The sequence below is a fragment of the Drosophila eugracilis genome, unplaced genomic scaffold (assembly GCF_018153835.1).
Source record: "Drosophila eugracilis isolate 14026-0451.02 unplaced genomic scaffold, ASM1815383v1 contig_367, whole genome shotgun sequence".
Classification (NCBI taxonomy): Eukaryota; Metazoa; Arthropoda; class Insecta; order Diptera; family Drosophilidae; genus Drosophila; species Drosophila eugracilis.
The window spans coordinates 1,887,720-1,913,436 of NW_024573224.1; the positions used below are offsets into that span (position 1 = coordinate 1,887,720).

The following is a 25,717-nucleotide window of genomic DNA, read 5'->3' on the forward strand; positions in this document are numbered from 1 at the left end:
TTACAAAAATATACTAAAACACCACATAAATATACCAATGACTTACAGGCTGGTATTTCCCTCCTTCCAACAACAGGTCCTACTGTTGATTTGGCTGTAGTTGAGCTGCTTATTTTTATTTTGTTTAGTAATTTAGGAAAAACATAAGTATAAGAAAACAGTGTCTAAACTAGAATAATTGTAAGTGTGGCCTGAGTTAAAGGCAACTGTTCAGTAGACCCTAAACTTAAGTTACCAAACAAAATAACTTATATTTAGGCCCACACATGAAATTGACAACTACTATTCTTTTACTTTCATTACGCTTGCAATCAAAAACACCCACACAAACACCGACTGCAGTTGAGAAAGCAGGCCGACACTCCACAAAAACAACAAGTACAATTACAATAACGCTTTTGGCTTTGGTTCTGCACTTTTACCCACTTCCCAAAACCTCCCATAAGCCTTTCTTTACTTACCCCGACCCCCATCCACCTGCCCTAAATTACAAACGCACTTGATTTGTTTCTGAAGAAACCCAAAAGCAATGTCGGATCTCTTTACCACTTTTGATAGCAACGGCGACGCCGAGCACCACCTGCACCACAACCACAACTCCACATCGTCCGGCAGCGGGCACTACCACGACCCACCCATGGCCTCGCCCTCCCAGCACAGTCCGATGACCAACAACAGCAACTCATCCTCGCAGAACGGCGGTCCGGTTTCCGGTTTGGGCACGGGTACGGGCACCCCATCCGGTGTTAGCAAGTCATCCAATCACACAGCATCCGCCGCCGGCTCCGAAAATACCCCCGTAAGCCGCGTGCTTTATGGAGTACACCCAGAATAGGCCTAATTTCTAGATAAAATGTTTCTTCTGCTTTAGATGCTCACCAAGCCGCGTCTCACGGAGCTTGTCCGAGAGGTGGACACCACCACGCAGCTGGACGAGGATGTCGAGGAGCTGCTGCTGCAGATAATCGACGACTTTGTCGAAGACACCGTAAAGTCAACCAGTGCCTTCGCCAAGCATCGGAAGTCAAACAAGATCGAGGTGCGCGACGTTCAGCTGCACTTCGAGCGGAAGTACAATATGTGGATACCTGGTTTCGGAACGGATGAGTTGCGTCCCTACAAGCGGGCCGCTGTCACGGAGGCCCACAAACAGCGCCTGGCCCTCATCCGAAAAACTATCAAAAAGTACTAGAAGATCGCAGTATAGAGAATCGGATCGAGGCTTGGTGACGGTTGGCTTGAATTCGCGTATGCCACCCGTGCACATGCCACAAACTATTTTAAGCTTCAATGTAGACTAAAGAACAAATTTACCCCGTTCTATCGTAGATGTAAAGTAATAAAAGTGCATATTTGATTTTACAATTGGGCTCTGTCAGCAGAAAATGTAAAACCGTGATCTCCAATAAATCACGAGTACATATAAATAAAGAAGGGCTCAAATATATACCATACTTCAAGTGATCCTCTGTTTCAATTTTATATCATTATACATAATGCTTTCCAAATTATTTAAAAAATAAATAAAATCCAATATAATTTTTTTAGATAATGTGTTATTTATAGGACTGTACACTAAAATTCCGTAGGAAGACATCCATTACTTCTGCTGAACGCACTCAGTATATTTCAAAAGCTTGGTATTTTTCTTGAAAGCAATCAGCTTTTTCCATCTCTCGCCTCAAGGTCACACCATTAATAATGTTTTTCTGATTGTTGATTTGGAATATTCTTAGAAAAGGCTTTTAATTTGCCTTGAATAAGGTGCTTGCCATGAAGCTACCGGTAATTTGTCGCACCTGCGACTCAACGGACACCGACAACCTTTTGAAACTGGCCACACCCTCAAAAAAGTATCCGGACAAGCTGCTTTCGGAAATTCTATGCGAGCTTACCGAAATCAATGTAAACAAAGTTCTTAAAAAATAAGTAAAACCGATAAAAAAGATAAATTAAAATGTTAATTTTCATACAGCTGGATGCGATTGGAAGTCAGAAACTGCCGCAATGTTTGTGTAGTGGCTGCACCAAGAAATTGCTGGGAGCCTATTGCTATGTGAAACAGGCGCTGGCCGCCAATGAAATGCTAATGAGGCATCTGAAAAACGGATCCGGTCAACCCACTACCGACTGCCTGCAGGAGGCGCCGATGGAACTGTGCGCCGAGCAGCATGTGGAGGTCAAGCTGGAGACAGAGGACGAGGACTATGGTGACAATGATGTTAGCATTACTTGCTCCGAGCTACCGGAACCGGACGAATTGGATGTGGAGAGCAAAAAATCCGTAGATCCTTTGACAATGATTGAGACAGTGAAACTGGAAACGGAACCGAGAAGTATGGAGATGGCAATAGAAAACGATCCTGCATCGGACTTTGAAGACGTCGAGTTGGTGACATTCAGAACACGTCTAACTGCTTTAACTTATGCGTCAACCTTTACAGCTCCCTGGATAGCCTGCCCCTGGAAAGGAGAATTCAAAAATGGAAAACGGAAAGGAAGTCTTTATTAAAGTGCCAGTACTGTCAGAGAAACTTCAAACGAATCGAGTTTTTAAAACGTCATGAAATCCGCGTTCACAAGCCAGAAGCCAGATCGTTCGCCTGCTCCCTATGCATTCGGAAATTTAGCCGCAGCGAAGCTCTCGAAGCGCACCTTAAAGTTCACCGAAACTCAAAGCGTTCGGCCAACATAAGTGAACATAAGAAGGCCAAGGCGGTGGATTTGAATCTGTGCAAGCCGCACGGCTACAAGCTAATTGAGTGCATGATCTGCCAGAGCCAGTACAACAAAATTGCCGATCTGCGGCGCCACTTGGAGGAGCATCCCGAAATAGTCAACCTGTGTGGTCGCCCGAATGTTGAACCACACGAAATGGCGGAACTGTTTTATCCAGATTCTAAGGATCTGGATGAAGATCAGTTGATTAACTTAATTCGCAGAGATCTGGCGGCGGGCATTTATCAACGCTTCTACTCGATCACCAACCAAAGCGGCTACGAAATGGACTTGGACAGCTCGGAGACGGATAGCGATTTGGATGGAGATCCCGAGGATCTAAAAAATAAACGAAAGAAAATGCGTAAGGCCAGCTACAGTTGCGAACTGTGTCAACAAAAGTTCTCGCGAAAATATCAACTATATGACCACCAGCGACAGACACACAGTTGGTCAGAGGCACCTCATGTCTGCGGGCGTTGTGATGGACGCTTTGTAAGCCTGCAACTACTGCGTCACCATAACGAATCGCAGTGCAGGAATGCACAGAAAAGATTTCTCTGCCACAAATGCCCGCTTCGCTTCCGCTGGAAACATAATCTAAAAACGCACTTCCGTGAGCACAGAATTACAGTAAGTAAACTATTTGATATAATCGAACTTTAATAAAACCATATGACTCATACAGAACCAGACCTTCGAATGTCCCGAGTGCAAGCGGGTCTTTGACAAAAAAAAATCGCTTACTGTTCACCTACTTAGTGTACATGCAGAAGAATCGAAACTGATCCCCTGCCAGTGGTGCAGTCGTAAGTTTTACCGACATGATTACTTAGTAAAGCACCTAAAGCGGCACGGTCTGAAGGAACAGGACATTCCACTGGCCGAAACATTGATTGCGGCCACATCGAGACCAAACGGAGCTAAACGCATCACCTGCCGAATGTGCAATCTGCATTTCGAGCGAATCATGGATCTGCGAGCACACATTCAACTGGAGCTGAAGCTTTCTTTATCACTTCACCAGAACTACGACTCCTTGCATAATTACTCGATAACAAACGAGTCTGGGTTCGAGTTGCAGCTTGAGGATTCGGAGACCGAGGACGAGATGCACCCGAGTGGTGGCAATCGTCCCGTTTATATATGCGAGCTGTGCAGCGTGCAGTGCAAGCGGAAATTTGAAATGATACAGCACCAGCGGACAATGCACCGCTTTGACAAAATGCCACATGAGTGCGATGACTGCATTTTTAAATGCGTGTCTAAGGTAGGTTTTGTGGTTCTTATTCATTTTCGATCTTAACTTAACAAATATTTTAGAGCATCATGGACCACCATAGGCAGGGCCAATGTAATAGTACTGAAAAGAAGCATCCTTGCGGAAAGTGCTCCTACAAGTTCATGTGGCCTGAGAATTTGGAACAGCACATTCTTCTTCAACACAGCAAATCCTCCTCCAGCATAGCCACTGGCGTTGCACGGACAGATAGTACAGGTGATCTAGATAAGGATGCCACCGAGGACGTTGTGCCGCTGTTGCAGTGTCCGCATTGTGATCGCACATACCAGATGAAGTCGCGCCTGAACAACCACATCCGGGATGTGCACGTCAACGGCGACCGAAAACGTAAGGAGGCGATCAAGCGCTTCCTCTGCTCCCTGTGTGGCATGGAAACTAGATCCGCAGCGGCCCTTTTAACACATATGCGTCGCCACACTGGGGAGAAGCCCTTCAAGTGTGATCTGTGTGAGATGGCCTTTCCCCGGCACTCGGAACTGGCCTCGCACCGCCGTATGCATACCGGTGAAAAGCCATTCCACTGCACTGTTTGTGGCAAGGACTTTGCCCGCTCTGACAAACTCAAGCGCCATATGCTCACCCACAGCGGGCTAAAACCGCACAAATGCACCTACTGCGAGAAGAGTTACCGTCAGGCCAAGGACTTAAAGCTTCATCTGCAGCAGCACACCGGTGAATGTCCGTTTGTGTGCGGCACTTGCGGCGAGCGCTTTATCCAGAGCAGCACGTTGGAGAAGCATCGGTTGATGCGACGCCACTTTGACGAGGTGGAGGCGTGGTTGAGGCGCCAAAAATAGGGGCTTTTGCAATAAAATATAACTTGGTCTAGTAAAAAGGAATGACATTGTTTATTTTATTACATTGTTACGTGGCTTCAGAACGTCAAAATTAAATTAAAATAAGATTTAAACTTTTGGCCAAAGAATTGTAGGTTTTTTTCAAACGAGTCTTGTTGCAATAAGTTTTTCTTTTGCAAAGCACAAAATTAAAATTTAAATTGAATGCACTGAATAATTGAAAAATGTATAAAAATTATTTGAGCATTAAGTGTTTATAACTTTAAAGGTAAGTCAACTTTGGATGTAGCATGACTATTCATAGCCTGATTTATTTTATAGTTCTTCAGATCCAGAACGCGATTCGATTTTTACCAATTCCGTGTCGAAGTGGAGCACAGCGTTGGGTGGGATCTTACCGCCACCAGCTCCACCGGCTCCATATCCCAGCTCTGGGGGAATAGTTAGTTTCCGCTGCTCGCCTTCACACATTCCGAGGATTCCCTGATCCCAGCCCTTGATCACCTGGCGGGCACCCAGTGTGAAGGAAAAGGGAGTGCCGCGAGAGTAGCTGCTGTCGAATTCAGAACCATCCTGCAACGTACCTAGAATGTTTTGAAATTCGGGGTTAGGTTTATCATCCGGGATTCTTATCTGAATTCCCTCACCCCTATAGTGGACGTGGACCAAGTCTCCATTCTTGGACTTCCTGGTACAGTTCTCCACGCGCTTTTTGACCCCTATCTTCACCTTGGGTTCACTTGCCACAGAAGCGGCAACAAAAACGCAGATAAGGAAAAAATAAGTCAACTTCATCTTACTGATAGCCGGAAGCTTAGACCAAAACTATAATCTCAATTCAACAATATTAAACACAGTGTGACCGTATGGCAATCATTAAAAATTAGCGTTTCTACTGCAGATGGGACGGCGTTTAAACTCAGTGGAGACATCCCAGTCATAAAACGTTTTAAAGCCCGCCAAATTTAAAAATTCACATAACTACGCTGGACATATTTCTTTCTTGTAATTCACAATAATATGAGTACAGTACAGCTTGGTGTAAACTTACAAATTAACTTACGTACATTAAAGCTCGTTTAAAATAGATACATACATTGTTTGATTACATATTTGACTTTCTTTAAATACAGAGCGCTCCAAATATATCTCACTTGTTCCGGATTTGTATGGCCCCGGAACATAAACGCGACAGTGCAAAAACAAAAAATTGACATTATAAATATGCAACAGATTATCAGGAGATATACAAATGTACGATTATATCACAATAATAAAGGAATACATACATTTAAATGATATTTAAAGCCCGACATTTAACGACGCTTAATAAGGTGCCAACATTCAAGCATAATACTAAATTACACTAATATATTGTATAAAACATAGCTATTATTGTTACTGAGGGTCCCACGGATCAGTGCTGGAAAATTGAACTCCATTGAAAATTCGGTTTCCACTCGATTGGAGCCTCCCATCCTGGACAGCCTTTTAGTTGTCGTTAGACAGATTTGTGATCTTGGCCGCATACATGCTGGCCACCTTGTAGATAAATTCATACTGATCCTTGGTCTGAACGGCGCTGGCACGTCCCCTTCGCACATAGTAGACTAGCTGAGGGATATCCACAGACCGCTTTGGGGTTTCCAGACTGCGGATGGCCATGTCCGACGCGATAATGGTACCGGTTCGTCCCGTGCCTGGAGAACAGTGAACGGTTAGCGGTCTAGAGGGAGAGACGGAGAAGGGAAGACACAGAACATTAAAAAGCCATGCAAGACACAACTGCTTTGATATATATTAAATTATACACACAATCTTTTAAAAATGCTATCCAGATCACAAATACTTATTTTAATCACACAAGTTAACTTACCCCTGTTGGCTTCGCGCAGCGCTACGGCTTGAAATATTTCCATTAATCTCGTGACTGGACGTGCTACCCGCCTCGGCTTTGGTCCCATCTGAATCCATCGACGTCTCCAGCGTCGCTGACTTCTCGCGCAGCTCGTTGGCCTGCTCTAAGCAGTATGACTTCAGCGAAGAGCGTGCCTCCAGCAGCATGGCGATGATGGGTGCCTCCTCGGCCGGAACACCAGCCTCTGGCCATTTGTACCAGTAATGGGTAAGCTCGCGGCTCTCCTCACCATCTACTCGCTTTAGGACCAATGTTGAAATGGCGTAACGATCCTTTACCTCGCGATGCTTTAGGGTCACCTGGTAGTCACCATAGCTGCTGTGGTTGTCCAAAGTCGCCGAAGGTGGCAGGTACTCGGCACACTTCTCAATACCGTTCTCACTGAGATCTGTTGCCTGAATGATGACGCGTGACTGCTGCTCCCAGATCATACGCCAGAAATCGCTGGTCGTGCTCTCCAACGGCGCTTGGCAGGCTATGTAGTAGTTGGGCGCATCTCGAGGGCCCTGAATAAAGGAATATTTATGTGAATATCTTTGTAAAATTTAATAAATGTTATTTTTATTTCAACAAAAGGTCTTTAGGCTCAATGATATCGTTCCATTTAATGATGAACAATTACTATTTGATTTTAAGGTAATCAAAGGCCTTGCTCTTTTTAATACAGAGAGGGGCTAGCGTGAGTAATGACATAACCATTAATTAAAACTTATTGCGGCTTAACTCTCCCTCTGCCCACACAAGCGACTGGCGTTGAGCTGCGCGCGTCTCTCAGATAAACGACCATAAAATCGCACAACAGACTTCTGCTGCTTAAATCTCGACATGCTCAGGTTATCGCCAGGTGCAATGCCGATGAACGTTCGAAATGTTTCGCTTCAATGCGCCGCTTCGATGCATCCACATCCACCACGTCACGCCTCAATGCAGTCGTTAAAAGTGCGTTTTAGTAAACAACTTAAAACATCTAACATGATGGACATTGGTCCTGTACACAGAAAATGTAAATATTTATTTTCTATATGAACTTTTTATAAGAAGCTAACGTAACGTATTTAAGATTATAAACGTTACTAAACTGGAAGCCAAGTTCTTGAAGCGAACATACAAATTATTGTAATTAGCGCAACGAACCCAAAATTATGATATTGTATCATTTTAAGCTTTATATTTAGAATCTTTCTTAAGAACCAGAGAGCAACCGTATCTTATTTTTTAAAATATCATATCAAAAGTTACGTATGCTTAGTACTTGATTGTTTTCTGAGTGATTTCGGCTTAGAGGGCTTAGAGCGTGTCGGTGGATCGTGATGTAAGGGCATTCACACTTCGATGATCTTAGTAGACACTTTCCCTTAGCGCAATTATTTATTTTTCGCTGCTTTTCGCTGAGGCCTATTTGCTTGCATGGATCCCAGCAACAAAGACGATGAGCCTATTTCACAGTCATGGCCAACAGAGGAGCAGGTGAGTCTCATCGGGCGTGTAATTATTCGGGCGCCATGTTTAATGGCCCTCGAGGGGCCCGAAGATTCCAGTTAGGGCAGGGCGTCATGCAAGGCTCGCCACGTATGCTAACCACTCCAAGATGCCTCATCTGAGCAGCGCCACCACCTACCAACCACCCATCAAACCCTCCGCATACTCACCCACCCACACCCACTACATTTTTTCGGTGAGAAAGCCGTTCGTCGATTGTTTGTTGTTTGTCTAGCTTTGGATGAGCTGATCCACCGCCCACTTGGGAGACTCTGCCTCGGTTACTTACCCGCACATAATTGGCATTAATGTATTCCGTTTTGTCATCGTCGCCTTGCCGCTGGAGCACCACCCGCGTCTCAGGAAGCGGAATCACGTTGGCGTAGCTGCGGTTCGCAGTCCCAGTTCGAGGTCGAGGCGTTGAGTCACCATCGTCAGCGGTGTTGTTATTGGTTCGGGGAAAAAAAAGCAGGAAGAGATGTACCAGAGATCAGTATTGTAATTGATTCGACAATTTGATGTGAACTCGTGCCGAGAAAGTGAACCCTTAATTACAGTAGATATCGGTTAGGAGGAAACAACAAGCCCCAGGAATTATCTTAATTAACAATTAGTGGTTGCTGAATTAAAGGAAAACAAGACGTTTGAGAACTATCCAAATATACTTTTTCTTTAACATCTAATATAAACTTTGTAAATAAACGTTTGCATAAAATGTTGAAGAAATAATTTAATATTTTACTATTGAACTAGGCCTAATCTAATCAAAACGCATTCATGTTATCAAAACCTTTAGATTACAAAAATGTGACCCAGCCCTTTAATGTTTTGAACACACCTGCACCACATTGATAGGCGTGTGTGGAATCACTTTCTAAAAAGTTTTTAAAAGTATACTCACCGGTTTTTGTCCTCACACCCAGGGGGTACTTCATCCGCTCTAGCGATGATCTGTGGCACATCGCGGAACTCCTCGAAGACGTCAGAACGCCTCTCGACAAAGCGGGCCAGCTCGCTGGCGGTCAGCAGATTGTGTCGCAGTGAGGGATCATCGAAGGCAGCATTACCGTAGGTCCGCTTGGAGGCCCTCACATCGCGACCCTTTCGCCTTACACTGCCCAGCACCGAGACATTGTCCAGGGAGTAGGCATCCAAGCTAACCGGACGACACCTTTGGCCATAGGACATCTGCTTCTGGCGCTTGCGCATTAAATAGAGGAATGCCACCAGCAGGATGAGGGCCACCACACCAATCACGCTCACTGTGATGGCTATGATCACATTCACATCCGTTCCATTACCCTGGGCATTGGTCTGCATGTGATCCAGTTCGTTGGGATAGGGGGCCATGAAGGTGGGTGGTAAATGTGGTGACTCCGTTGATGTGGTGCTCTCAGGTGGTAGCATAGTGCTGCTGATGATGCTGCTTACTGTTGAGGATTCAATGTATTCCTCAGTGGGTGGTGCAGCTGTCGTTGTAGTTGTCGTCGTTGTGGTGGTTGTTGTTGTTGTTGTTGTTGTGCTGTCGTCCAGCAGACTTATCACTACCGGTTGCATTGTTGTAGTCGTTGAGGGCGTTTCTGTTGTGGTTGTTGTAGTTGTAGTACTTGTTGAGGTCACCGCCATCGTTGTCTTGGCTAACTGCTGCTCTGTGTCCTGCTCATCAACCACCTGTTGCCCCTCATGATGTTGCGGCTCCTTCTCGATTTCCTGGCCACCTGTTGCCGCTGTGCTCTCATCCGTTGCAACAGCAACAGATGCCGTTGTTGTCGATTCGGGTGATGTCTCGCCAATATTGTTAGTTTCCAGTGAGGATTCGTGTTCTTTGGTCAGTTTACTCAGGTCACTGAGAAAGCTGGTAGTAGTGGTGGTTGTGCTGGTTGTCGTTGGGGTAGTTTTCACTTCTGTTGCCAATGCCCCCAGCTCACTCTCTGTTATGGCCACACTGTTATTGACCGCGTTATCGGTTTTCTCAGCTGTTCTTAATACATTCTCATTGCTTAGACCGTCACGCGTCTTCACTGTCACTGCCTCCAAATTCACTTCATTGCTAATTTGCGCAATTTCCGTTTGCGTGGGTGTTGCTACAGTTGTTGTAGTCAATGTACTTATACTCGCGATTGTACTGTTACCGCTCCGCGCACTTGTAACGATGATTTCTGGACGAATCGATGTGCTCACCTCGCCAGTTACTCGCACACTAACCGATGTTGCTGTTGGCTCGACGATTGCCGTTGCTGGTTGGTCGCTCTCTGGATTTTTGGTTGTGGCAACGATGACGTCGTTACTGTTATTATCACCGCCGTCGTCGTCGTCGTCGTCGTCGTTGTTGCTGTTGATGTTGCTGATTGCAGAGGCTTTCATTGCCATTTCAGTTGTACTGGGGGTGGTTGCCACACTCGAAGCTGTTGCAGTCGATGTTGCTGATGATGTTGTAGTTGGTGGTGATGTTGCTGTTGTACCTTCAGATGAGGCTGATACTTCTGCCTTTGTGGTTGCTGCCTCTGATACAACTATAGTTGCTGCGGATGTTGATGATGTTGTTGCTGCTTCTGTAGTTGCCTTTAATATCGCTGCTGTTGTGGCCTCTGATGTTGCTTCTTCTAGCTCTTTTTCAGGGGATACATGTTCTACAGATAATGGCTTCTCTGTTGTAGTGGTTGTGCTTGTTATTGCTGATAAGGTATCTGTTGAATTTGCCTTAGATACTTCACTTGTATCTGATGCCATTTCAGTTGCATTCAACAGTTCCGAATTCGTTAAAGCCACCCTCGCTGTTACAGCCGATGTTGCAGGTTGCTCTAGTAATGTTATTGATGTTGCAGCCTCTGTTACCGCTTCGTTTTCCGTTTGAGCTTCTGTTATCGCCTCAGTTAACTTGACATTGGCTGCATCGGCCATCTTTTTGACCATTGGCTCTTCCAAAATATCTGAACGAACAGTTGTAGTTGTTATGCTATGATCCATGGGTCTTCTTTCAGATGTTGCAAGCATTGGCCTTGCCGTTGTGACTTCATTTTGATCCAATCCTTGGGTAAAATCATTTTTTTGATGACCCTCCTCTGCCAAAGCTTCCGTGGTGGCCTGTGTTGCACTCTCAGTGGCGTCCAGAGTAGTTCTAACCACAAATTCTGTGTGATTCTCCGGCGTCGTTGGCATCATGGCAATGTTCATCCAATCCAGTAGATTCTTCTCCTTGTGCTGCTCTGTTTTATTCAGCGGTATATCTATATCGTTTGCAATATCAGTTTGGTTCAAAAGAGGCAAGATAGTTGTTGTTGTAAGAGGCGTTTTGGGTACCGCCTTCATCCCCGCAAGACTCCAAACTTCAGCGGTATTTGGCAGCGTTAGTTGCTGGGCATTTGTAGAGTTTTCACTTATAAACTTGGCACGTTTCTCGGGCAATTGATGAACATCTGACTTTGAGTTTGACTCCTCGATGTCATTCTCATTGGAGGCGAATGAAGTGGGTGTGGTTGTGGAGGGAGTTATTGTTGTTGTAGTGCTACTGACAGGTGTAGATGTCATAGGTAAAGGCCTCAGTTTCATTGGCGTAACGGCAGCCGGTAATCGAAGCAATCCTTCGGTTGTTGATGAATATTGCATTGATCGGCCATGATCGGCTGAACGAGTAGTGCTGGTGGTATTAACCACTCTCTCTGTGGTGCTTGCAACTTCCGGAGTTACAGGTTTCAATGGAAGGTTCATTTCGGTGCTGGAATTATCGAATGTCAAAGATTCTGTGGTTGTCCCCTTAATCTCTTGGGGTTCTTCTTTTGGATGGGGGTCCTTTATTGTCACATCCTTTTGTTCCATTTTTTCAGTGGTTGTTCCAAAAGTAACTTTCACAGGAGCTTCAGTTGATGCCTTCTCTGTCAGATTTAATGGAATTTGATCCTGATGAGATGCAGTGGCAAGGCTGGAATCTTCTGCAATGGTTTCCTTTTTCGGCAGTTCTGTTGCACTAACCTTTTGAGTTTCATCCTCTAACTGGGCATCCGTGGTTTCGCTATCTTTCAGTTTAAGTTGCTCTTCTACTAAAGTTTTAACGGTGGTGCTGGTGGTCTCATTTGACACTAAACCTGGAGTGGTTTCCATAGCTTTGGGATTCTCTTTTAGACTTTCAGTTACAATTTCAGTTTGATCCTTAGTCTTCATTTCACTTTGATCTTGAAGACTACTTTGGGTGCTAGCTATATCTAATTCCGGTTCCCTGCCACTCCCACTTTCCCTGGCCGCTGCAACAATGTCAGGGTCAGTGGAATTGGAAGTCAGCGCCTGCTCCAAGCCGATGTTGGTTTCTCTTTTCGCAATGAAACGTGCCTGCGTTAACATTACGGCCAGGGCGAGCATTAAGCTACCACTAAGCCACCCAACTACACGCATCGTATGTCGCTCCCTCTCGTTCTACAGCTGTATATATCTTTCTCTTTCCTTTGCTGGGGCCCCTCTGTGGGTCAAGTCAATTCCACGTTCGACTGGGCCTTAAAATCGCTTGTTTTTGTTTCCACTTTTAAGCTTGAGTTATTGTTGTTCCTTCTTCGCTTGCTTTTTCATTTTTATTTTTTAGCAATTTCCAACGATTCCTTTTCTTATGTTTCTGGGATTTTCGTTTCCATTTTTTATCAGAGAAATGCACCTGCAACAAAAGGGAATACAAATTAGTTAGATTGAGATTCGTGTTAAATGTCATTTGATTTCTAGAAGTATGAGTTCCCCTTAATATGGTTCGGCCTTTTTGGCTAGCAGTACGTTGAGGTATTCCGTGGAAAGTGAGCAGCAGTTTCCCTTTCTATAAGTGGAGCTCTCCATAATAGTAATTAATGTCATTAAGACACGTTCCGCATTCCCCTTAAATACAACGAGTTGCGTCCCCAAGTTCAAGGCCAAGTGCCTCGCTTGGATGGATTAAATATAGCTTAATTATTGGTAATGTGGAAGTTCTCGAAACGGAAATTACTCGAAATGAATTTAGTAAGTTCTGCAATAAGTACAAATATATAAAGATTTCTTCAAACTAACAAAATAAAATGCTAATAAATATAAATATTTTTCAACACTTTTCTTTCCACTTTGTTTCTCAAGTTCATTTCGGCATTTTCCCATAAATAAATAATGCCAAGAAAGTCTGACAGGTTCATTGTACCGAGTGGCCAAAAATAGTTCACATCAAAGTGTTTACCATCTCCACCACCTACACCCACATAGCTCTAGCTTCAACTTTGAGTTGCGAACCATTCATATAAGCCCAATCGATGTCATGGAACGAAGTGCATAAGGTTCATTCAACCACGGCCTCCACGGCGAACCCATCAAAAGTTGCTCTGGGAGTTGAAGTATTCGAGCTGAACTGCAAACAGAGCCACCCAATAATAACCATGGAGCGGGATATACAAAAATATCGAAAGAGAGGGTTCGAGTTTACCGACTTTATTCACCATGGTTATCGCTCGCTTGTTATCTGACGATCCAAGCGATGTCATGTCAATAGTGCATGCAACCACCACCTCAAGGTGGAAGAGTCTCAGTCACCTGAGGCCTAAGCCTACCCCCATGTCAGCAATTAGCACTAAAAGCCCCAGTTCGGTGGTGGTGCCTCGTCATATTAATGACGTTACCCTTATGATGGTGCGATATTCAGGCGTGGCGCCACCCTCACCCTAACCCTCACCCTTCCCCTCATATACTTCCATTCATAAGGTGCTTTAACATAGGAGTGTTAGCCCCTTAACTGGTGCTACTTTCTGGTTAAAATACTTGAAATTCCTCACTTTATTATAGGCCTACAGCTTCGCACTGCCACTCAGCGGCTGCCTTTTAGCCATGCGCCCGGTGACTAATATTTATTTATATATTTATGCACATGTGTGGCTTACAGATAAGATTTGCCTCAGCCAGACAGGGACAAAATCACAGCAAGCTATTTTGTAATTTTTTTTATATATTTTTGAATGTCAACGTTGGTGCTGATAAAAAGAAGAGCAGCGGCAAAGGTAAATAGTTATCGGTAATGCTGTTGGCACTGGAGGCCGGCGGTGGGTTGTTAAAGGGCATTAAGATAGCCACTAGTCGGGGGACTGCAATATTGACTAAAAATCAAGATAAAATTACAGAATAGGCTTTGAAAACGAAGATTATAGGTAGAACAGGCCAGCACTAGTTCAGTATTAAAGCTCCTCCAAGCTCCTTTTCTGTTTGGTGAGTATGGTGAATGGAAGCCCATGTTCTTCTTTTATTTTTACAACTAGGAATTTTACTAAAGTTTTAACAAAGATATATTAACTTCAATATTATTATTATTTATGGAAGCAAAGCCTATCGACACTTTTAATGTAAATAATAACATGCCAATTCAAAATTATCTACATCATATCTACAATATCCAGCCCAAAAGCAGGCAACACTTTTGGTTTGAATGTTAGTATCAAAACCACACACAAAATGCACAATAGCGCTACTACATATGATCAAGCCTTAAAAACATAATATTCTAGATACTTTATTGATTACTCAGCTGTATTAATCGAGAAGAACCCACCAAAGATAGAACCACCTATTGATACAGTGAACTATAACCGCAGGCAAGGGACTGTCAGGAGGATAGAGCCCGTAACTTGAACCCACCACTTAACCCAAATAAGAGCAAAGTACCTACTACCTGGGGTCGGATCTCTATTGGAAACGTGACTCGATCGGGGAATCAAGTGCATCATGGCATTGGCCGTGAACGAGGGGCACCGGGAACCGAAGAGGAGCAGGTGCATGTACGAGATGTAAACAGAAATCAGCATTGGAGAAACGAGCTGGCTGGGGAGTCGACTCATTTCCGCTTCAGCAGCACGCACTGAGGATGAACGAATGGCTTAGAATTCTTCGACTTGGGGATCTCTATATATGTATATGTACAACTCGTAACTCCGAAATGAAAATCCAGCGATAACGATCGGATCGAGGATGATCGCGAGAGAATGCTAAACCAGTTTTTGCGGCCCAATAATGCCGCTTCGATTTCGATTTGCAATTATGATTTCACTTGCATTGCGATCACGATTGATGTTGGAGAATGGCTGGCGATCTGGCTCGGTATCTTAATGATCACAGGAGTTGTAGTTGTTATTGTGGCTTGCGATAATGACAGCCATCTGGGTAGACATGACTTGAATCTGCTCTGGTGATTGATGGTCAGAAGCTTTAAGCGATCGGATCGTTAGCTTAAAGAAAAGAGAAGCTGGCTAGATATTTTCCCAAGTTAGCTTCAGTTGTTAGCTCAATCATAAGCCAAAAATTCGCTTAAACCAAATGGTGTTTAAGCTGGGAACTATTAAATGAACGGAAGGGGATCATTAGAGTATATGAAAAGATTCAATGGATTTTTGTAGGTCGACCAGAAGAGTTCTAGTATTGTAGAGTATCTAAAGAAGTGTTCAGCAGTTTAAAAAGAAGATCATCAGAACAGAAATTTAATGAATTTTTTGAGTATAATAGATGATCATCAGCTTGAAGATCAGTCTCTTAAATTTAATATGCTTCGTGGAAGTAGCCAGACGTAGGGTGACTTACTACTAGCATAATCCACAGCCTCATCTAACTTAACCCAAATGACGGACTACGTACGCAGACTCCCGGCTCGAAAGAGAATTCCAAAGAATGCCAACAGTTAGCTTAGACTATTGCAGAGCCCGACAGATGTTTGTATAAGCTGAGTTCTTGCCATTTCTACGAAATCCGCTGGGGATAGCGATAAAGATGAAGATGTTATCAATAATGAATTGCGAGCGGGGCTCAAGCTGCTCCAAAATCAGCCGAGTGTGATGTAGAATGCGAGGCATCGCACGCTCAAACGATAACTGTGGCATTAGTGCCATATAAATATATATATATATATATAATTTGTAATTGGGACTTCTTTTGTTTTTGTTTTCTGATTTACCGCTATTTTACAGACATAACAGTTGGCAGAAGTATCCACGGAAGTATCTCATTCGAACGAGTCAATCGTCATTATTCACTATTTACGAACTTCCCATGCGTATCAAAAAAGCATTATTATTATTGGAAGCAGACCCCATTCACTTATTCCTCTCTCCCATGCAAGCTCCGAAAATGTATATCCATTGATGCCGTCTTAGGATGACTCATTTGCATGACATTTGCTTATATCATGTCTCATTCGCATACGCGTTTCATAGACAAATTTCTTTATTTTTTGGCGGAAAAGCAAAACCAAAATCAACGAAACCTTTGCCTCAAGCTGAACTTTCAACGCAATTAAGTTTATAAAAGAAATCGAAACTCGTAATAAAATCGAACTCAATCTCAAAGATTCGAAGCGGTCAACTGCTTTATTTGCTACGATCGATATGCGAATGCTTTTGGTACACAGAGAGAAAATATTAGGCAGCAAGGAAAGTGATGGTTAGCCAAATTGTTGCCATGTTATTTCATCATTTTACTTACTGTTTTAAGATTAATTCTTATAAACATATCTTTACAAAATGTTGCTCATGCTGAACTGGCATTTCGCTTACACAAGATAAGAGATTTTCATTATCGCAATTTACTGTTTTTAAGTTTTTTTTAAACTTTAAGCTATCAGTGTTGATATATTTATACAACTTGAACAAGATTTATCATTCTCTTCAGATCAAAAGAAAATCTTTTAAAGTTAAACACGATCTCTGACCAATATTAATTTATAATTTTCGAATTCTTTTTTCTGCGTGCAGTAAACGTTTGCCTTCATCAATTTTGACCTTGCTAGCCCTGCCATTGGCGTTTATTGAACCAGGCAGCTGTTGCCAACAACAGCGTGGTCCAAATCGCAAATGAGTCTAGCAATTAATGATGTTTATGTATTTAGTAAAACTTTCGATAGCTGGATACTTGAGCATATATCAATTTCATTATGAAAAGACTTTCCCAGAACATGCGCTTGGCATCTAAAATGCCAAAATTATAAATCACAGCAGATGTTTCACGTTTGCAAAGCATAAAATTCTTTCTAGAATGTACTAAAGCTACTAAAAATCATTTATCAACTATAACTATCCATCAAAGACAGTCCCCAAAATCTGGAGAAGTGGTTGTAGCGATTAGACCGATAAGGGTATTGGCCACGCAATATGCAAGTTAAGCCGCTGTTGAATATGGCCAGGCAATTGTCCGGTCGGCCGCCGTTGTCTTGGCTTATCTGTATCTGTGCAATTACTCTAATGACAGGCGCATGTGTAAGTACTTGGGCTTGGATACACACACACACATATGTATGTCAGCCGCATAATTGCCCCTAATGCAATTGAACAATTAGGCAAGCGCTGCAGCTCAAACACAGGCCATAGAGCACATGCAAAATAGACCCACGAATGTTTGCACTAAAAGAAATGCATTTAAAGGCAATTCTTATAAATATTTACATTTGAATGACAGATTGGTATTCTTGTTAAATATTTATTGGGTTTTTATAAGCGTGAAAGTTGATTTTTGTGGGCAAAAATAAAAATCAATCTGGTTGGTTTTAAAAAAAATAATAAAATCCACATAACAGCTCATAATAATAATTGGAAATTACAATTATTACTCAAACTGAAATTCTTTGTTTATGACTTTAATTTACTAATTTCTAGCTATATTTTCTCTTAGTGTTTTATGCATGGATAGATAGCCATCTAATGTGTCCATATTTCATGTTCCCATTCTAATGCCTCCCTGTCATACATTTTGGGTCACCACAGCAAGCTCTCTATAAAAATAATTCACCTCCTATGCCTCCATGATTTCCCCGACCCATTGTCATTCGACATTTGTCAAGTTAGAGCGCGACATTAAATCGCAGCACCAAGTCGCATTTACCTCGAAACTGACAAATTTGCTTGGTTCGCTTTTAATTTGGTCTCCTTTGTTAAGGCAATTGCGATCGGGCGATAGTGGGTAAGCGGTTTATTAATGTCTCCATTGCCTTAATAAACAAGACCAGCGGGGGGAATCTGGAGCAGGATTTCGTCATTTTTTTAGTGCTGCAATAACTCATTTGTGGAAAATCCATTTCTGAAATTCATTTGCCTCTTTTTGATCGCTGGCTGCTGCCCTTTTGCTCGGCCTGGAACGAACCGATTTGAATGTCACGAAACCAATCCAGTCCGAAACACCGAAAAATGCTCGACAAATTGGAACTGGCACGAGGGCTACTGTCCAAGCTGGTGACTGGCCAAAAACAAGGTAACTACTCTCCAGCATTGTTGCTTTTCATGCTGCCCGATCCACGAACGTGGCTGTAACGTGTACTAGATTTTTGGGGCTTGCTATTCGCTGTTTGTTAACCCCGTCAAGCCCAAAGTCGAGAAACTGAACTAAAAAAAATGTATATATGGGTATTTTTTATAGACATATTCAGAAAAATTAACTAAAAAATAAAGTTTTTATAATAGAAATGACAAAAATTTATACGTATCAATTGTGGTTACTAAATCATTTCTCAGATCGCATCAATCAATTTCTGAAAACTTGTAAGTACCATTAAACACCAGAGGTCTCTTATGGGTTAATCATGGCTAGGGAGAAGGGCAGCTGAAGGGGCAGGCAGTTGAAGTTATAGCGCAGCCGCAAAGTGAACCGAATTGAGGTTACCCCACCGACAGATGAGCTAACGTTTCACGCATGCCCCGGGTTTCGGGGTTTGTGTTTGGCTTTTCGGCTTTGGATTGTGGATTGTGGGCCTGGGAATGCACTAGACGTGACTCATGTGGGTTCATTCATTGTTACGTAGGTGCTGTCAATTGGGGTGGACCCAAGAAGAGCGGGTGGATATGGCCAAAAACAATGCATTTGTTGTTGTTATTGTTGTTGCAGCAGAGTTGGCAGATTTTGCGCAAGGTAAGCAGCTTTTTTTTTTGTTTTAGTTTTACCCCTCCAATGGAAGCTAAATGGCAGAAGAAGCAGCGGAAGAAAGCAAAAGTGGGCGCTATGGAAGCCGCCGAAGCACTTTTACTTTTCGCTCCATCGCGTATCTCATAGATACATTTCCAATTTTCCACAGCGACCTGAGACACAAGTTTTCCCCCGGTGCTAAACGGGTTTCGTTTCGTTCGCTAAAGAGTGTTAATAACAGTGAGAGCCAGCTGATGTCGCCGGAGAATGATCTGGTGGGCGTTACCTGGTAGATCCAGATGGGTTATATAATCAACTATTTTGGTGGTGACTTTCGTTTGGAAGCTACTGAACTCGAGAAACTGAAGAGATTTCTCCCACGCTCCCCGATACAATTACACGTTTTTTATTTTGGCACTTTTTCTTTTGGTTTAATGTTATTACTTTTCACAAATTAGCCAGACACTTTCCCCGGCTCTTTGTCACTGCAGTGAAAGAAAATGTGCAGCTGTTTGTTTATTTAAATAAATTCATCTCTTATTTAAAGATTTTAGTTTATAAGAAATGGGTATTTTTCCATTCATTGCCTTCGTTGGATAAAGATGGGGAATTTCATCTTCCTTGTTTTTGGGTCAACGCTTTTTTCGGGGTTTCCTCGACACTCAACACGCGAATCTCCCATTGCCAAGCTGCGTGCTAATTGAAGACAATGTGCAATATTTATTTCAAACACTCAGGGTTCAAGGTCTGTGGGGATAATTTATTAACACAGCTTTGCTAACCAGGAATTCAGACTGGGATTTGAAGGGGCAGCTGCTTATGGCAACGCTCCAGATTGAAGGGCGCCTTTACTTTAGCCTAACTCCTAGCCCCAAAAGTGCGCAATAATAATTTTATAACTTGCGTCGTTTGCTATGTGTTAATTGATTTTAGAAGTTGCTTATAATCGAATCTGTATAAATTCATTAGCATTTCATAAAACAAAGTACGTCAAAAATGATTGCGCTGCTAACCGGACCCAGCCACAAAGAAACGGAGAAACAGGTTTTCTTTAGCGAGAATTTCTGTACGACAACAAAACCCAAAGGCCAAGTGCTATAAAAACAAGTAATGCTCAGAAAAACCCCAGAAATCATTCGCTAAATTGCAGCAAAAAGGTTAGACATTTGTAGTATTTGGTATGCAAAGCAGTTGAATGATTGGGAGCCTCTTTGCATGCAAATGCAGCTGTAAGATGCCCAGGGCATCCAAATGATGAAATATGGCACTAGAGCGTTATGTATCTTTCGGATACGTAAGTTGGGTAAACAAACGGCGAATGCATTGCACTAGCAAGCAAACATTTTCAGACCCCAAAGGTAAACAAAAACAAAAGGCGGTATATAGAATGCATAAGGTTGTGGTAGCACACAAGCATAAATAACACACATATGCTCCCATTTGAGGCAACATCTGTGGCTATGCGGAGGAAATGGCCAACAAAAACTCGAAGGCAACTAAATGGCTTTCAAGTTGTATGAAAAGCAAGCGAAAACTAGTTCACAGGCTGCCTTGAGCTACTCTATAAATTGCCAACATAAATGAGCTCATAAAGTGACAAAAGCCGATCAGAAAAGGTATATCTATTTATATTTAAATATAACATTTATATCACTTTAATTGAAAGAGTAACTTTTTATCTGGTGTATACTGTAATGCCGTTGGACAAGGTTGACTTCCTGCTCGCCTGACCCAAGTTAAGATGTAACTAGCAAACTGCTCTTAATTCAATTAAGTTCAATCAGTGCCCAAGTGTTTGGCGATTGTTCACCCGGCAAGTGTCTAGAATTGAATTAATATTACAATAGCAGAACGTAATGATATATATCAGTGTTGGTCCAGCGAAAGAGCCACCTGATCAGAACCCATATCGTTTCTAGAGATGCCACAAAAGTTGAGACTTGGTTCATTGACATGATGTGTCTACCTGTCAACAAAGCAATTAAATTTTAATTTAATTAAGCCGGTATTAAATCGGAAGAGTGGTGGGTGAAAAAACTGAAGAATAATGCCAAGAGTCAAAGACTTTTCAATTGAGTAATTTAATTCGACGCCTACGGCAGGGAATCGAGGCTGTAACAGTTTATTGGTCCTAAGTTATGTGCTTTATTTGGCCTTTTTTGTGGAAACTCTGATCATTTTCCGCTTACCGACTGAACGAACAAGTTTCCAAGGTGGGTCCAAAAATAAAACCGCAAAAAATCGAAGCAAAACTGTTGCCCCCAAAAGCAAGATAAACGTTGAAAGACAATGGAAGACGTGGGGCAGAAACCAGCAAAGAAACAAGACAAAAAAGAACCAGAGAGTACTAAATGCGAATGCTAAAGACAAAGCTCATAGGTCAGGTCTCTATGTTGGCAGGGCAAGTTGTTTGTCGGATTCTCTCCGTTTTTATTTTCTTGATGGAAAACGCGGAAGACGGAAGAGGAGGTGGTTCATGGGCGGCTGAGGGGTTGGGATCCATATGTGTGTTACCTACTGAACTGCAGTTTTGCCTTAATGACAGATTTTGAGTCATCAAGGTGTGTAATTACCAGTCGGCAAGAAGTGTGAGATGCATTGGGGACAAGAGCGAGAAAGTAGAGCGAGAACTCAGACGAGATGGTCAGATCTGAAGGTGATTTTATGGATTGCAACTTATCTGTTTTTTACAAGTACAGACTTTATACATAAATACCATACTAAATCTATAATCAATTTCCAGGAAACTCAATCACTGGAACGTACATTAAAGGAATGGTTTCTATAAATAATTTATTTACATGCTTTAATAAGCCGTCTGATTCATAATGTTTATTTATGTTACACTGGGCAATATGAAGCCCAAAAGATACGGCTATTGGGTAAATTCCCACTTTTGGTTTTATCACGAAAAATATTTCTTTTCTTTTTTTTTTTCTTGTTCAGCAATTTTGCAGTGCGTTGTTTCCTTCTTAAATAAAGCATTCGGATGACTAGAATCAAATAATCTTTAAATATTTATAAGCAATAGAAACACAGGTGATAAGACCCCAAGATCCCAGAGGTACGTGCCAAAAGTGAACGACAAGAGGATTTCCTCCGGCATTCGGAATTCTCTTCGTTTTCTAAGATTTTTATTATCGCACTGTCGGCATAACTATGCACATGGGTGCAGAGTTACTCCGTTCTCCGTTCTCTATTCTCAATTCTCAGTCTACTAAAGACAGGCAGGCACGTCTCGAGACGATCGAAGCTGGCTCCGAACGTGACTCACCAAGAGATCTCCACTGGCTCTCTTTCTTTCCGTCTCTGTTGAAGACCTCGAGACCTTCGCTATCGGCTCAAGCCAAGCCAATCCAATAGGGCACCGGCAGGAGACCGGTTTCCCCGATTCTTGCCAACCGCATTCCATGGAACTTACACAGAAAATAAAATTATATAAATTTGTATACCTATGTCTTTTTTGCTGTACAAAAATTCATTAGAAAAATCGTTTTCTATATTTCAAACCAATCTCTACAATATTGTTAGACTACCTTTCGAGAAAGCCAACAATAGACCAGTTTGCCATGCTCATTACCAATTATAGTAATTTTTCTTACTGTGCACTCTTTGCACTGCCCCTCCTCCGTTTCAAAATCACTTATGTTTCGTCATCCTCGTCGACTCAACTCATTTGGCATTCAAAACGCTTCTTTATTAGCCCAGGCCCATTACCATTACCATTACCTTGCGATTTATGCTGCCCGTTCGCACATGCATAATGCATTCAAAACGTCTTTGCCATCGCATTTGTTCTGTGGTTGCAACTTGCAACTAGCTAGCTGCAACAATTGTCGGCTCTGCGGCGTCTTTGGCTAAGTAACCTCTAATTAAATTGCCGTCTGTGGCCTTCGTCGGCAGCTTTCGATGCTGAATGAGCTGGGATTGGGATTATTCTGAAGGGTCTTGAATGGATCGCTTAGCTTTGAGGTCTCTCGTTAACGCATCGCTGAAGCTTGCTGCAGATCTGCAGGTGGCAAGTTGATTGAAATCCGAGTTTCTTGGGAGTTATGCCATTGAAATGAAAACGGTCCATAAAAAAGCGCTGTTTTTACAACCAAACTGCAGGGGCGAACGTGCTAAATTATTTTTTTTAAGCTCGCAATATGTTAGGTAACGGAAAATATTTATTTTTATTATTCCATTTACTTAATGACTTCATTTTCTTAACATAATAAAAATAACCCTTAAAAATCCAGACTTCCGCTGAAATTAGTTTAAAACCTTATGTAAATTGCAGTCTGGAATGACTTGGAAGTCAGAAAATGTGTACTTGATGCATCGAAAAGCCTGCAACTTAAGACTAATAAGTCTCGGTCATACTTTTTGGTTCTTAAAATTTTTAATTAAGTGAGATGAGAGTTTTAAAAAATTCTTCTTAGACAACAAAGTGTCAGAAATAATAAATATTCATAGAAACAATTATTTGAAATAAATCTTGACTTTATGAGGCGACTTTATACTACAACATTTAATGTACTTTTTGTGAGAAGTATAATTTGCCAATAACTTTTTTAATTTTCCCAGTCTAACGATTGAGGGACAGTTTTCCCTCGAAACGTTCCACGTTTCACAGCGCACAAATATTATGGCATTTTTAATAAATTGGACGACAGCATTTCCACATGTGCGAAAATTAAGTAAGTGCGCACAAAAACCAAATATGATTATAACAATAGCGCAATTAAATAAAAAACGGCAGCAACTCAGAAGTAGAAAAAACAAAACTACAACAAAGCTGCCACAGCAACAAGAACAAACAAAAAAGCAAGCAAAAACAACAAGGAGACGAAATGATGTTGAAAGTCGTTTTGCGGGTTTTACTGTGTTGACCACTGTGTTGAGCTCTCCACTCTCCAAGAGCGAAAAATACACAGGAAAAAACAGATATGTTAAATGAAAATTCGAAATATATTTACTTTAAGCATATAAGACCATTAAAATAGTAGAAGAAAACTGTAAATTTAACCAATTTGTATAAAGAGTGAACATATAGAGAACAGTTTCAAATTTAATCAAATTCCTGATCTGTCACATTTTCAAATTAATAATAATTTCTATAACTGTGTAGAGAGCGGAGAGTCGATCTGAACCGCCTAAGGAGAGAAAGAGAGAGAGAGAGACTTAAAGCTAGACTTACCAAAATGTTTATATTTTATATATAGACTTCTCGGCAGCTCCAATTGTAAATTGACTATTTCAGCACTCTGGTTAATGGCTTATTGTTGTTGCGAAAACAAATATAATTTACACGTATTTTTTTCAACAGCAGGCTTTTTGGCTTTTGTCTTCCGTGTTGACAACAATAACTTTTCTCTTGCACTTTAAACCATTGAGCGATTTCTATGGCTTGCCGTTAATTCGCGATTAATGGCATTTTCAATTTCCATATTTCATTTACACACACGCACACACATGCTCGCAGGTAGTTTCGCCTTTCGTTTTCCTCTTCCCACACACGCTTGTTGCTTTTGCTTGCGGTTTCTGTTTATTTCCCCTCTCACTCGATTTCCGCACAATAGAACAGACAAAATTGTGTTAACTTGTATGTTTGTTTACTTTACTCAAAAAACGGAACGCGAAAAGAGCGCCAGCATCCAGCGAACACGTCCGACTCGTTCGGCGGTATTTTTAAAAATAATTTTTGTTTTTAATAACATCAACTCGAACCACAAACGAACAAGTTCGATGGAGTTTGAGAAGGTTGCGCCAGAGCCGAGCTCGTTCAAACGGCTCTATACAGTTTGAAGCAATCTCCAACCGGTCTCATGCCAACTAATAGTTTATTTTTATATTAACTAAGTCAAAAGATATGTTTCCATAAGCGTAGAACCGTTTTTAAGACAAAATATTTCAAATAACATTTTTAGAATTTAAAATAATTTATGAAGTGCAACCAGAGAAAAATCAAAAAATATTTGAAAATAGTTATAGGTTCAATGAGTAATGGTAGTTTATTTAAAAAGAATTACGCAAAAACCTTAAGTACAAATTTAAAAATTTGAATTATTCATTTTTTCGAGTGTATACAAGATACAGAGAGTGAGAGTGAACGTACAGCGAAACAGATGGCGTTGACCATTTAAATTTTAATTAGTCTATAAGTTTAAGTTTAAACGTTACTTGTTTAAAACTTTAATAAGATGCACTTATTAGAAGAGGATTTTTACTATTTACCATTCATTCATTCAAGGAAGATTCATTTGAATTAAAACCAATTTAATGGATATCAAGTTGAAGCTAATAAGACTAAACTAGAAACTGAGTAAAACTACCCATTGAAATATAACCATGATTAATTGTGAAGGACTAATATAATTACTCTTAAAATTAAAGTCATTATCGTTTGAAAATAGTAAAGAATGAGTTTTATCGAAAACATTTTTCTCCCCAATGCTCTCATTTACTTCTACTGGAAACAAAAGGTGCCCTCAGTACCAAACTTACAAGTATTTGTTTGAGAAACAAAAAACTGAACTGCAATACCAACAGGAAATACATTTTTCTTTAAAAAATACAAATAATAGGGGCGTATTTCAGTTTAAATGATAAGTAAGAGGCGACGCCCCCTAATAAAAGCACGAATTGAAGCTCGAA

General features: G+C 41.6%; 4 protein-coding genes across 6 annotated transcripts; 2 read left to right on the forward strand and 2 right to left on the reverse strand.

Moving 5' to 3' along the window:
* Nucleotides 1-64: 64 nt before the first annotated feature.
* LOC108116480 (transcription initiation factor TFIID subunit 12) lies at nt 65-1,454 on the forward strand. Of its 3 annotated transcripts, XM_017228413.2 has the most exons (4): nt 72-180; nt 343-378; nt 559-799; nt 872-1,454. In XM_017228413.2, the coding sequence occupies exons 3-4, from the start codon at nt 638-640 to the stop codon at nt 1,190-1,192; spliced, it is 483 nt and encodes a 160-aa protein (XP_017083902.1). In that variant the 5' UTR covers nt 72-180; nt 343-378; nt 559-637; the 3' UTR covers nt 1,193-1,454. The 3 variants fall into 3 exon arrangements, with proteins under 3 accessions (XP_017083901.1, XP_017083902.1, XP_017083900.1); XM_017228412.2 differs by lacking the exon at nt 343-378 and having other exon boundaries at nt 65-180; XM_017228411.2 differs by having other exon boundaries at nt 343-799.
* Nucleotides 1,455-1,688: 234 nt separating this feature from the next.
* LOC108116488 (zinc finger protein 420) lies at nt 1,689-4,860 on the forward strand. Its single transcript, XM_017228420.2, has 5 exons — nt 1,689-1,905; nt 1,976-2,388; nt 2,445-3,351; nt 3,407-3,988; nt 4,042-4,860. Exons 1-5 carry the CDS (start codon nt 1,774-1,776, stop codon nt 4,816-4,818), a joined length of 2,811 nt encoding a protein of 936 aa, XP_017083909.2. The 5' UTR covers nt 1,689-1,773; the 3' UTR covers nt 4,819-4,860.
* On the reverse strand, nt 4,846-5,677 carry LOC108116489 (FK506-binding protein 2). The gene is made up of 2 exons (XM_017228422.2): nt 5,466-5,677; nt 4,846-5,402 (listed from the first exon to the last, which is right to left on the reverse strand). The coding sequence occupies exons 1-2, from the start codon at nt 5,611-5,613 to the stop codon at nt 5,134-5,136; spliced, it is 417 nt and encodes a 138-aa protein (XP_017083911.1). The 5' UTR covers nt 5,614-5,677; the 3' UTR covers nt 4,846-5,133.
* Nucleotides 5,678-5,800: 123 nt separating this feature from the next.
* On the reverse strand, nt 5,801-24,763 carry LOC108116435 (serine-rich adhesin for platelets). Its single transcript, XM_017228335.2, has 5 exons — nt 24,261-24,763; nt 9,117-12,854; nt 8,505-8,601; nt 6,695-7,242; nt 5,801-6,544 (listed from the first exon to the last, which is right to left on the reverse strand). The coding sequence occupies exons 2-5, from the start codon at nt 12,599-12,601 to the stop codon at nt 6,310-6,312; spliced, it is 4,365 nt and encodes a 1,454-aa protein (XP_017083824.2). The 5' UTR covers nt 12,602-12,854; nt 24,261-24,763; the 3' UTR covers nt 5,801-6,309.
* Nucleotides 24,764-25,717: the final 954 nt, after the last annotated feature.

Bases quoted from the DNA above. Each gene is read 5' to 3' on its own strand.
- LOC108116435 (XM_017228335.2), bottom strand. From the start codon at position 12,601: ATGCGTGTAGTTGGGTGGCTTAGTGGTAGCTTAATGCTCGCCCTGGCC. The intron at 8,602-9,116 runs GTGAGTATACTT...TGCGAACCGCAG, and splicing joins GGGTGTGAGGACAAAAACCG to CTACGCCAACGTGATTCCGC. The intron at 7,243-8,504 runs GTAAGTAACCGA...TCCTTTATTCAG, and splicing joins TTAATGCCAATTATGTGCGG to GGCCCTCGAGATGCGCCCAA.
- LOC108116489 (XM_017228422.2), bottom strand. From the start codon at position 5,613: ATGAAGTTGACTTATTTTTTCCTTATCTGCGTTTTTGTTGCCGCTTCT. The intron at 5,403-5,465 runs GTGAGGGAATTC...AAAACATTCTAG, and splicing joins GGTCCACGTCCACTATAGGG to GTACGTTGCAGGATGGTTCT.
- LOC108116488 (XM_017228420.2), top strand. From the start codon at position 1,774: ATGAAGCTACCGGTAATTTGTCGCACCTGCGACTCAACGGACACCGAC. The intron at 1,906-1,975 runs GTAAACAAAGTT...ATTTTCATACAG, and splicing joins GCGAGCTTACCGAAATCAAT to CTGGATGCGATTGGAAGTCA. The intron at 3,989-4,041 runs GTAGGTTTTGTG...CAAATATTTTAG, and splicing joins TTTTTAAATGCGTGTCTAAG to AGCATCATGGACCACCATAG.
- LOC108116480 (XM_017228411.2), top strand. From the start codon at position 530: ATGTCGGATCTCTTTACCACTTTTGATAGCAACGGCGACGCCGAGCAC. The intron at 800-871 runs GTAAGCCGCGTG...CTTCTGCTTTAG, and splicing joins CCGGCTCCGAAAATACCCCC to ATGCTCACCAAGCCGCGTCT.